The sequence below is a fragment of the Rattus norvegicus genome, chromosome 2, assembly GCF_021556685.1.
Source record: "Rattus norvegicus strain SHRSP/BbbUtx chromosome 2, alternate assembly SHRSP_T2T, whole genome shotgun sequence".
Classification (NCBI taxonomy): domain Eukaryota; kingdom Metazoa; phylum Chordata; class Mammalia; order Rodentia; family Muridae; genus Rattus; species Rattus norvegicus.
Genome location: NC_141535.1, coordinates 141,309,071 through 141,321,956, shown reverse-complemented (window position 1 = coordinate 141,321,956; position 12,886 = coordinate 141,309,071). Strand labels below are relative to the sequence as shown.

At 38.6% G+C, this 12,886-nt stretch overlaps 1 protein-coding gene across 9 annotated transcripts in view; it reads left to right on the top strand.

Moving 5' to 3' along the window:
• Nbea (neurobeachin) overlaps positions 1 to 12,886 on the top strand; it is a 576,469-nt gene that overhangs the window by 287,899 nt on the left and 275,684 nt on the right. For all 9 annotated transcript variants that reach the window (XR_015665447.1, NM_001427608.1, XM_087626792.1 and 6 more), the window contains 1 exon segment: positions 3,715 to 3,776. Coding sequence is in view for 8 of the 9 variants with exons in the window: in NM_001427608.1 (NP_001414537.1) it covers positions 3,715 to 3,776 (62 nt within the window). In the remaining variant the exon portion in view is untranslated.

The window sequence follows — 12,886 nt, the reverse complement described above, 5'->3', positions numbered from 1 at the left end:
TGTGGTCACCACAACAGGAGAAACTATATTAAAGGATCACTTCATTAGGAAGGTTGAGAACCACTGCTCAGTATTACATCCCAGTTTTGTTGTTCTGGTTTGGTTGTCATTGGTGGGGGGTTTATGTGATTGTTTGTTTTTGTCTGTCTCTGTTTGTTTGTTCATCATATCTCAGACATTTGTTTTCCTCCTCTTTGGGTAACATAGTGTCAGCACCAACCGGACAGCCACCCTTGCACACATTCCCACACAAGGCTGCTAACCTTGCTGTCCTGTAAACCCTCCACAGTCCTCTGCATCACATTTCAGTTACCTGCTGACAGCCCCTCCACTGCACTCCTTGCTTTTATTAATCCTCCAGGACGTTGCACTCAATGCTCGGTATATGTTTTCTACATGAGTTAGTCTCTTAATCCTTCACTCCTCTTACCCCTCCCCATCTTACTAAGTTGTGTTTTGTTTGTTTGTTTCCTGTCAACTAATGATAGTTTCTAAATACTTGTTGAGATTCTTTGTCATAGACATCTGTCAAAGTTTCAGCATAAGCCTTTCATGAAAGAGAATGTAGTGTTGCTTCCAAGATGAGTCCCTTTGCTTGTCGTATATTGATATTACCCATCACTTCCTACGAAGAGGAACAGCCTTAGAGACTGGACTGTTATGCTGTATTTGAAAGCTAATGGGTTCTTTCAGCTTGATCTTCAAGTTCCTACTACTTCCATCTAGCTCTTTGCTTTATGCTAAAGAACAAGTGGCTTGCCGTATTGGGTTAGTATTTATGTGCAGGATATGTATTCTGGTGAATAAATACCATCTGGTAAGAACATTCTTTTGAGTGGCCTATACTTCGGTCCCTACTTTCTAAAAAGACTCACTATGTGGCATCGTCTGGCCTACAACCTCTGCATTACATTTACAGCAAAAGTGAAGGCTCCTTTTTGGTTGATAAAGTATGGATTGTCATCCTACAGTCGGAATGCCATTATCAGCCCTTAGAACCATTACCCCTACTTCATAACATGCTCATAACTGTTCATCTTAACTTCCCAAACTATTTATACTTTTCCTTCTCCAGCCTTTCTCTGAACTTTAATTTAAGACTCCCAATTCCGCTTTCCTGCACCCCGCATACTCCAGTTATCCATCGCAAGTTACAAAGGTTTATCGAGACATTTCTCTTTGTTTCTTGATCATGTTATCCTTGTTGCATAATATATTGCTTCTCCATGCCACATCTGATCCACATCTGACCAAAGCATGGTGACCCAGTCACCCTAGTCACACTGAGCCATCACAGCCTTCCTTGGGGTTGCTATCAGATGCATTGATTAAGTTACAGGTGAATTCAATGTGCTAAGACCTGTGTGAGTACATGCCATTGTCTGAACAGTTTAGAGTAGTCCATAGCATTGCCAGATAAATTGTACTTTCTCAAGCCTCTGATTAAAGTTCCACAGTATGAATTATAATGCTTCTTAAATTTGCAGAGATGGTGATTTTATTAGGGTAAAGTATTACCTGTGTGTGTGTTCATTATCACATGCACCACTGCATTGGACCTATTATCTTGTTGGTAATCCTTCTAGCCCTGAGGAATAAAGTACAACAAACCATAATTCTGGGAACTTTCCAGAATTTCCATAGCTTATATTCTCATCATCAGTGTTGGGTCCTTTTACTTCCTGGCTTGTCCTTTGAGAACAGGTGCCTCTGACGAGAACTAATTAGAGAAAAATCTCTGGTAAAGAATGAGGCCCTGCAGACCTGTGTTGGTCTTCTTGTACACACATGAGAAGGCATTGTTTACAAAACACCATCTTGCTATCCTGTCAGCTTATGCACAATGCTTTGAAAAAACTACATTGCTGGTGTACATTTTTATAATTTTCTTATAATGCAGTCATAATATTGCTAGGAGTTATAAAGTACTACATCAGAGTTTGTTTTAAAATAGTAAATAGTTTATTTTTCTAAGATTTTACTATAAAGTATTATGTATTCAAAATCAACACAGAATAAAGACAGACAATTCTTACTGCAGAGTACTATTGTCTTTGATAATATACACACATCTTAATTATGATCCTGGGGACTTTTCCTTAAGGTTCTTTGTTAGAATCCAAGTACTTGATCAGCCAACAAGCGATAAATGGTCCATCAATCTTTCTCACTCTGTGCTCCTGAGTGTGAGGGTTTCTGACCAGTTATACCACACATGTTTTAAACCAGCTTTTCACATCAGTCTCTTATTTCATTAGCTGTCTGCCTAGGATCTGATAAGATGGAGTACCGGTGGCTTTTTAAAACTTGTTCTGTCTGTCTCTATGACATGGATAGACTCTTTATCAAAAAGGGCACGAAAGGGTGTTTATCCATCCCTGTGATGATCACACATGTTTTTCCCTACAATGTACCTGAGACTGCTAGTTGAAATCAGCTTAAGAAAACAAGAAAATCAAACTCTTGTTTTGGTGTTGCATTTGCTAACATTTTAATGTAAGGCCAAAGAATCTCTTTGTATAAGGTAATTACTGGGCCAGCAGGTGGGCTCAGCAGTATCACCTTTGCCCCACAGGCCCAGAGACCTGAGTTCCATCACCAGAACCCACACCGCTGTCCTTATGACCATAGTCATTGCACATGTGCCCCCCAACACACTTCATGGACATACTCAGATGAAACTCATTTAAAAGATACTTTTTGATTGTGTTTGTACTTAGGAGTAAAAATAACTTTTAAACTAAAGTAATAGCCATGATAACCTATGTGCTCATCAGGGACTATATTTTAAGATAGCTACTACTATAATTAATGTTCTCATACTAAGATTATTATTTATTAAATCTAATTTACATCTCCTTATTTTGGTACTTTTAGAATTCGCTATTAAGATATGTTTTTATATATAATACTTTGCAAAGTATCCTTTATTTTGAAGAATTGAATAATTAATGTCCAAGTGTTTATAGATTTTTTTTCTTTTTCCTTTTTTGGTTTTTCTATGTAGCCCTGGCCAGCCTGGTACTAGCATTATAGACAAGTCTGGCCTTAAACTCAGATATTCGCCTGCCTCTGCCTCCCAAGTACAGGGATTGGAGGCATGTACCACCACTGCCCACTTCCAGAATGTTTTTCCTGTAGAGTAGGCATGGCATTAAAACTGATGAGACCTGCATGACATAATGATGTAGGGACCCTAATGCAGTCCCTACAAATGCCGCATCAGTGATCCGTGTGACCACATGCCTATTGTGTGCATTGTTTTCAGTCCTGCTGTACCTGCTCTGTGAGTTTGGACCATTTTATAAGCTGAGGGAAATGAGTTAGGGGTACATTGTTTAATTTCAATCCTCCAAGTGGAAAGTGCCAGCAGGTCTTTCTTCCTTGTTCTTTACTCCAGGAAACAATCAAGGAGCAATACCTTTAAGATTAGTGAAACTCTGACTAGCCCACTTTCAGTAAAATTACATACATAATTGCATACATAAAAATTTTTAAATTTTCATTTTAAAACCTAATAACTGAAACAGAAAATTGGTATTTTAGAAATTTTCATATAATTTGAAACACCCAAAATTTTTAAATAATGTAGAAGAGTATATGGGTGAATTTAATTTCTGAAGTCTCACCTCAAAGAAGTCTTTTAGAATTTAAAATCCAGTAATTCTGTGCCTGTCCTGTGGTAACTCTTTGCTTTGGCCTTTCCCTGCACAGGCCTTGTTTGTATGAAGTCCAGCACATCCGTGGTAGAGCTCGTCATGCTGCTCTGCTCTCAGGTAAGAGCTTCATTGTCTTGGTCAAATTCAACTTCCTGAGATTTCTCACATGCACATGTTAGTAATTATAATTAGATGTTGTCTCTCGCTTTGGAGGGGAGAAGCTGGTTTGATGCATTTACCGTGCGTGGTGCCTACATGCTCATCCCTTGTACACACTGCTTTATTGTGCTCTCGTCTCTGCCTTCTCTGGACTCTCCTCCATGACCTCCCATCGCTTTGTTCTGTCGGTGCCTGGCTTTGTTCTGTGTTCTTAAGGTCTTTTGATATTGTTTGTACCATCTTTTAAAATTCTGTAGCACACATTGCAAATTTTAGAACATAAGAAGTAGTTATTGTTGTTTTCTCCTCTTCTGATTAGAAGTGGTAGAAGGTCAAGCCCGCTTTTGTTAGTACTAAACACATGCAATCCAGCCCTTGGTGCATCATCTTTGACAGGCTGCTTTCCCATTTTTATTTAGAATTGTCATATATTTATAAATCTAAAAGTCTATGGGTAGTAATTATTTTTATTAACAAGAATTAAAGATAAATTGTTGTATATTCTTTCTTTTTTAAAAGTAAATAAAAAAATTTGATCTATCCAAAGCTTGAAGGAGAAGAACCATGTATTAGTCTTTTAGATAACTAAAATAGAAATTTAATGGTCTTTCCTTTCTCCAGGAACTCATGTCTCCCTCTTATCATATGAATATGAAATATTCCATAATATCAAAATGAAAAGGGGAGTAAATACGTTTATAACAAGTAGCCATTATATTCATCGCTGGTCTTCTCATTGGAAGGGGGAACACACCCATTGTCCATAACTTTACTTACGTCCACCTAAGACCACAGCCAGCCCACATAAGACAGTGGATTCTAAACATCCCAGAGCAAGCAGCCAAAGCTTACCCATTAGCTTATCCCTAGTCTCCTCAGTAGAAGGGCGATAATAACTAAGTCATACCGTCCTGAGGTTCGCCTAAACCGCCACAGCCAACCCAGATAAGCCAAGAGTGACTTCAGGGGTCTTTAAATATCCCAGAGCAAACAGCAAAAGCTTACCTTCAGATTTCCAGTTTACTTCCTTCAGAAGTATGTTCATGGGCAACCAGGGATACAATTAAGAGGAAAGCACAGAGAGCACCAGCCCTGGGTGAAGCTCATCTGCAGAGCTTGAAGAAATCGTACCCAGTGCTGAGGTCCTGAGTTCAAGGGAAATGGAAGCTCTGTGGATATTTTAGAAGGAGAATCTGGATATTTAGCGGCTTCTGTGGCAAGGCATAGTTTCAGATGCCTTTTTCCTTAGTTCCTGCTATCACTGCAGTTCAGAGAAATAAAGAGCAATGTTGCATTAGGATCTGGTGTCTTTGATGGCCTCTTTTTCTAATTGTAGGTTTAACATTACCCATTTGCTGGCTCCAGAAATTCCTGCCATTAGGGGCCCTAGAGATGAAACTTTGCCTCAGATATTGATTGGAAGGAAGAGTGGGAAATGTAAGCTGTCTCTGTAGTACACTTTCCTGTGTGTCAGCAGGACAGCTGGGTAAACAGGCCTCTTAGATTGATTTTCAAATTGAATTTTAAAAAATAATTCAGTGCTTGAACACTGAAAGTTTTAAATGTTTCAAGTGGTTTATTGGTTGAAGAACCTCATATAAGTAACTTGAAAGGTTTACACATTAAAAATAACTGTTTGTCTTATTATTTTCTGTTAATCTGTGACGTTACTTTCTACAAAACCCTTTTAAGAAAGTCAGTGGTGCTTTTCGTTTTGTCAAATGCAGTTGGGTAAGTTAATGATTTAAGTGTAGACTTAAGCTTATCATTGCAGATCATTGTTGATCCACAGATGTTTGCAAACTTTGGTTTTCAGGGCACTAAGAAAGATGGACACACTTCAAAAGGTTCCTAAAATAATGTGACACTTTCACTACTGTTAAAATTGATGATTTTCATCATGTAGCAGGGTGACCACAGACGTGGCAGACCTCTGGGGATGAAAGTTAGCGGTGCTTAGAGCTAGCTGGGCCGAGCTCTCTATAAAGCATGTTCTTTTCTGCAGGCCTAATGCATTTCTTCCATTGGAGTTGATCCCCATAGAATTAGCACCAGTCTGCGGGCGGGAGGGCTGTCTTCCTGCCAAGGCAGGCAATCATGATGAATCTTTAAAACCATGGCCCTCAGAGCTCAGTTTGCTTTGTTTTACTGTCATCCACCACAGATGATGAGCAGCAGTGAGACTAACAGAAGTAGTTCAAAGTATGCATTCTTACTGCCTATATATATATATATACATATATATATATCATATGCCCTTGTACCCCACAGTGAGATATATCATTAAAATATTATCTATGCTGGGATTTAATTCCTGCCAAAATAAGTTTTCAATGCAAGTGTCATTTTGTACTTTGTTTGCATAAAATTTATTTATCTTTAAACTTAGACAAGATGTTGAACACTCAGATTGGAATAAGCAACATGGATTGAAAGAAAAAGGAAGTGAACTTTATTTAGGGTGCCTTATATTCCTCTTTGCTACCGCTCATTAAATTCTTTTACTTTTACACTTTTCATTTTCTTGTTGGGAGTGCCATGTTAACTTTTACATATTATTAAGAATATTTGATTTTCTTCCCTCCTTATCTGAGCTCCTGGAGAAAAAAACCTCTCACCAATAGTTTGTGCCCAAAATGTGTTCTAAATTCACATGAGATCACATTACAAATGTCTGAAGGTACTTGTCAAGGGTAATTCAGTTCATATGGCACCCGCTAAACTCTAAGGGGCATGGCGGCCAGTCTACCCCAGTGGAATTTCGCATTTTTTTCAAAAACATATTTTCAGTTTCAAGAAGATGTTACCATTTTTCACTGTAACATGTTTATTGTTCCAAACACAAAACATTTTTTATTGTATTTGGATACTTTTTTCCCATGTACACCTTAAACTTTAAGGATTAGTTCTTTACTCCTCACTTCTGGTTTGTATTAATTTAGTTACTAGCATCTTTTTTACAAAGTGTATTCTTGTCATTCTGCAGTATAAGGAGCTGTATAAGGTGGTTAGCCTTTGAGCCCACGGTTACTGTCCTGCACAGGTCCTCGGTTACAGGAAGCATGGCATCAGCATGCTTTTGCTGTGCTATGGCCGAGGTGTTGCCTGCCCTCTCACCGCACTTACATCCTCTTACGTTATCCTTGGTCTACTGCATTCTGTGATGAATAGCAGATTGAGTTTTTCCAAGCAAACTTTTTTTAGGTACTATAATAGTTTCTAATTATTTCCAGATTTCTTATTAGGAAGTCTCCATGAGAAGAACTCTAAGAAAAAAGTGAATGGTATTACCCACAGGATTTCTTTACGTTTCTATCAGTAAAGCTTAGCAGATACACGTACACTTCTCTTTGCTTTGTGTGTCAAGAGATAAATTGAGGGACCTCATGAAAAAATCGTATTATCAGTATTTAAGTGCTTTCTGAGTTAAAGCACTGATTAAGTAAATGCCAGCTTAATAAATCATTCCTGATCTCATTAAAAGTTGAAAATACATAAATTAAAATAATGACTCCTTGGGTCTATGTATGATGTGCTCAGCATGAATTATTTTGTGGTTTGTATGACTTTGTTCTTTTCTAAATACTTCATATATTTAACTTAAAGGAATTGGTGACTGGTGTGGTCAGGGTGTGACTCAGGGCTTTAAAAAACAGCACTCACAGAGGACCCACAACTGAGGAAAGCCCTTTTCCTTTCAAGTGATTTAGCCTTTGAACATTTAATTTTTAGAAAACTTTTTCTCCAGTTCACTGTAATTTAGTCAGATAGTACAAAAAGAAAAGATTTTTCTAGATGTAATAAAGCCAAGATGAGGTTCTGAGGCAAGGCCGAGGTCGCATGCAGGAGCCTAGCAGATGTCTCCGTTTCTATGTATGCAGTGTCGTAAGGACCTTAGACTGTGTAATACGATGGCAGATAGGAGGATCGGGCATGGGTCGGTGGGTCTCTCTGAAATCCCGATTGTCACTCCCTTCTGTCACACGTGATCCAGCGCTCAGGCACGTTGCAACTATCTTTTGTTAGTATTTCGGGGTTAGTAAAACCTTAGTGCCATGGCTCTAGTCCCCAGGATATTAGTTACCTACAGCATTGCAGATGTCACTTCTGAGTTTGAAGGATGAGGCAGAATAGAAAGACACATGGCCTGAGATGTCTAATTGATATAATCAAGCACATGTGTGTGTGGCTCTGAAGACTGAATGGCTGTGGAATGCTCTCTGGAAATGGACCCTGAAGCTGGTAAGCTTCTGCTGCAGTATTTGCAGGGAAGGAGACAGTCCTTGGAGGCAGTCCAAACAGGTCTGCAGGTCTATTTGTCTGTCCTCTCCTCTCTCTCCTCAGACTGGGGGCCAGCCTTTTTTACAGTACATCAAAAGTTAAATAACTAGGGTTAGTTAGGTGGTTCCCTGGGTAGCAGTGTTTGACCACAAGCATGATAGACAGCGCTTATTCCCATAAGCCATGGTGAAATGAGAGAACCAACGCTGTAAATCTGCTATCTCACTTCTGAATGAAAGAAAAAGAAAAGAAAAGAAAAAAGGAGGGACATAAATGTGGCTAAGTATGGTGGAAGAGAAGGTTTATTGTAGATAAAAGAGAGATCACTATAAGATATGAGGTCGAGCATAGCCAGAGACATTCGGAAGGATCCAGAGTGAACTTGTCCAAGCTGAGCCATGTGAGCGGATGGGGAGTAGGGATCTCCAGAAGCATCAGCCAAGAGGGCAAGAGTCCCACAAGGCCAAGATAGAGGCGTAGCTTAAATGGCTGGATTTCATAAGGAAGAACATATTGGGGAATGGCAATCCAGCCTCTGGGCTAGTGAGTTCAGGTAAGAGTGCAACGTATACCAATGAGGAGGACCCTGGAACTGGTAGGATTGAGGGACACTGGGAGAAACTGGTGGCCAGAATCTGCTTTGATAAGTCAATAAGCACCTCAGTCCTTTGTTCCAATCTGACACCTAACAACTTCCACAAGTACCCCATGGCACAAGCATACCAATGAGCACCCCCATATTACACATACATTGATGATGATGATGATGATGATGATGATGATGATGATGATGATGATGATGATGATGATTTGTTTTAAAAAAATCAGACAGTATACTTTTGGGTTATGTAGAGTATTCACATCTTCCTAGATGTTTTTCAAGTGAAGTGTACACAATCTTTTAATTTTTAACAATACATCCTTTTGCTTGGTACTTTCTGTAAGAACCTCTCTTCACATTCAGGTGCATTGGTTTATCTAAAACTACGTGGATGCTCACCCTAAAATGAGAAAGCTCCAGTGGGACAGTCAATGAAAGGAAAAGAGGCCATTCTGCACGAATAGGTCAATTCAGCAAGGAGTTCTGTCCCTTTTCTCATGTTATTTCTTATGTTAAGAAAAGGGTCTTTAATGAAACTCAAGAAGGATGACCAAAATGCGAATGCTTCACTCCTTCTTTAAAAGGGGAACAAGAATACCCTTGGCAGGGAATAGGGAGGCAAAGATTAAAACAGAGACAGAAGGAACACGCACTCAGAGCCTGCCCCACATGTGGCCCATACATATACAGCCATCCAATTAGACAAGATGGATGAAGCAAAGAAGTGCAGGCCGACAGGAGCTGGATGTAGATCTCTCCTGAGAGACACAGCCAGAATACAGCAAATACAGAGGCGAATGCCAGCAGCAAACCACTGAACTGAGAATAGGACCCCCGTTGAAGGAATCAGAGAAAGAACTGGAAGAGCTTGAAGGGGCTCGAGACCCCATATGAACAACAATGCCAAGCAACCAGAGCTTCCAGGGACTAAGCCACTACCTAAAGACTATACATGGACTGACCCCGGACTCTGACCCCATAGGTAGCAATGAATATCCTAGTAAAAGCACCAGTGGAAGGGGAAGCCCTTAATCCTGCTAAGACTGAACCCCCCATTGAAAGTGATTGTTGGGGGGAGGGCGGTAATGGGTGGAGGATGGGGAGGGGAACACACATATAGAAGGGGAGGGGTAGGGGCTCGGGGGATGTTGGCCCTGAAACAGGGAAGGGGAATAACAATCGAAATGTAAATAAGAAATACTCAAGTTAATAAAGATTAAAAAAAAAAGAAAAGGGACTTTAGGGCTGGAGAGATGGCTCAGCCGTTAAAGGCTAGACTCACAACCAAAAATATAAGAAAGGGATCTTCAAAGTACCATGCTAAATCAAATTTGGAAGATTTGTAAAGTTATACTTTACATGTTTATCATTTGAATTTTAGAATTTCTTGTTGTATCAAATGTTAATTTTAAGACTTGAAGGAATTCAAAACTAAAAATAAGTCTTAAGTTGTATATTTAAATGTGACAAATATTTTTTAAATATTACATGTTTTTCTCTTAGAATTGCTTTGTGTTCCATATATTTTGATGTGTTCTGTTTTTAAAAGGCTTTAAGTTCCTTTTTTATTTCTGCCTTGACCCAATTTTCATGCAGTAGTGCATTGTTCAGAGTCAGTTTTGTGTGCTTTCTGCTGTTTGTTCTGTTTCTGCTCTTGTGCACATCAAGCTTTAATCCATGGTAGTCAAATAGGATATAGGATGTTAGTTCAATTTTCCTGTTTTTGTTGAAACTTGCTTTGTATCCTACTATGGGGTCAATTTTGGAGAAAGTTCCATAGTCTTCTGAGAAAAAGAAACAAACAAAAATGATAACAAAAAACCATTCTTCAGTGTTTGGTAAATGTTATATAAATATCTTTCAGATCCATCTGATTTATCTTATTTAACTCCAGAGTTTATTTCATTTTTGCCTGGATGCCCTGTCAATTGGGAGAGTTGAGTATTGAAGTTCCCTGTCATCACTCTGTTAGGATCAAGGATATTAGATGTCTTTTTGGTTTGTGGGTAAATGTGTAGAATTGTAATATCCTCTCGATGTATTTCCCTTTAATAAGCATGTTCCCGTATGTTAAACATGTTCACATTCTGTGTTGTCATTCTGTAAGAAATAGAGTATGACAATGTCTAGCACTTATCACCATATACTAAATACTGTAAATCTACTGGTATTTACCATGGACCATGGATGTCTGCATGTTATATGCAGACACAACATTTTATACGAGGGACTTGAGCACCCCTGAATATTAGTATTCCTGTGGGATTCTAGGACATTCTGCCATAGATGCAAAGTGATGACAGCATGTATACTATATATATTATAGTTGGGAAGATCGTTGCTTTAAAACATTATTTAAGAATCTAGTCTTTTTATTGTAAGTAGAAACACAATTACCTATATATCAGTGAAAATTTTTATAACTATATGCTTTAACAGTGAATATCTAAAATTCTAGGCAACTTCCTGTTTATCTTCAGATGATTTTTATGTTGCCTACTTGTTTTCCATAGTTATACCTTATATTAGTGATCTTTCTAAGTTAATTATTGATTTAAGGAGGGATTCTTACATTATTTTTCCTATAAGCTTTTAGTACAATGTTCATGAAAGTAAGTCATGAAAAACCAAAAATGAAAAAATGCTCAAGATACTGTGTACATATATGCAGATATCCATTAGTTTGCACTAAAAGCAGCTTGATTGGAAAAGGATTAATTTCCTCTCACATCTCTGGATCACAGTTTGTTATTAGGGAAGCCAGGACAGAACTCAAAGGAGGAAGGTGGATGCAGGAACCATGGGAGAAAACTATTTACTGGCTTGCTCCCTCTGACTTGTGATTAGCCTTGTGAGAGCCGGGCTCTCCTGTATCTACCAGCATTGAAGACAGTGCACACAGGCATGCCCAAAGCACAGTCTGCATCAGTGAATATCTCAGTGGAGGCACTCTCTTTCCAGGTCACTTCCATTTGTATCAAGATGTCACAGCAAAAGATCACCAGCATACACAGAAAATGGGTGGGGCTCTGCTTTTTAAAATTTTACATAGTATACTTTGCTTCAGTTCTTGTTATTAGCATTAGTAACTTATTACTCAGATTTTCAGCGTGTCATCATCTTATCAGTTACAGTAAACTTTTATCTTAAAGATTTTAAGGACTACCACCACTTTTGGTGATAGTTAATGTTAAATAACCCTTAAGGATACATGCAGAAAATATATAATTCACTTTTCAGAAGACTTTAAAGCTTCTCTTACTCTTCTAGTTTTCCTTCTACTATTTATGGTGATTTTTAAAAGTTTAAGATAGTTTAAATATCTAAGGATTAAGCTGTCATGTTTAATTTTACACAAAGCAGTAGGACTGAGTGTGTGTGTTGAGCTGACGTAGATGAGAAACTGATAGAAAGAATGATGTTCTCTGCCTGAGTTGTCTAGCAGTCATCTCATGGCCAGCAGAGAACATAGGGATCTCATCGCCATCTTTCTGCAACTTATTTGTGTTCAAAGTGTTCCATCTCAAACGGTCTTCACCTAAGACCCAGTACCCTGAGAGAGTCGCTCATCTTAAGGAAAGCTCATGCATTCACAAGGAAGAGTTTAAAATGGTGATGAAGTTATTTTAAAGACTTGCTGTTCCTCTGCAAGCATTTCAACTTGAAATTAAATGTTTCCCACAAAGATAGATATGTGATGTGGGGTTTATGCACCTAGCAGGATGCATTCATACTGCTCCTCTCAACTCATGAGTTGATGTTGTACAGGAGTCCCTCGAGGCAAAATATAACCTGAGAAAGCATCCATTTCACATAATACACAGTAGTGCAGAGCAGGCCACATCCCGATCTTAACTTTCTGTTAGAGAGTGTGTAGGTGTGTGTGTGTGTGTGTGTGTGTGTGTGTGTGTGTGTGTGTGTGTGTGTAAAACACTTGTAAAGTCTTATGCTTCTAGTAGTCCATTAGCTTGCTTATATTTAAACAGCATCATACATTAGCTCTGATTTTTTAATACTATGTATTAAAAAATTATAATCCGGCCTAAAGGAAGATTACAGACACTGTTAATTTGATCTATATAGTTTTCTAAAGATTTACTCTGCTCATCTTGTGGACAAAACACTTTTTTTTATATCTGTGAACCTGAATTCATGGTCAGGGTAACTGAATACCTCTGGGTAGCCA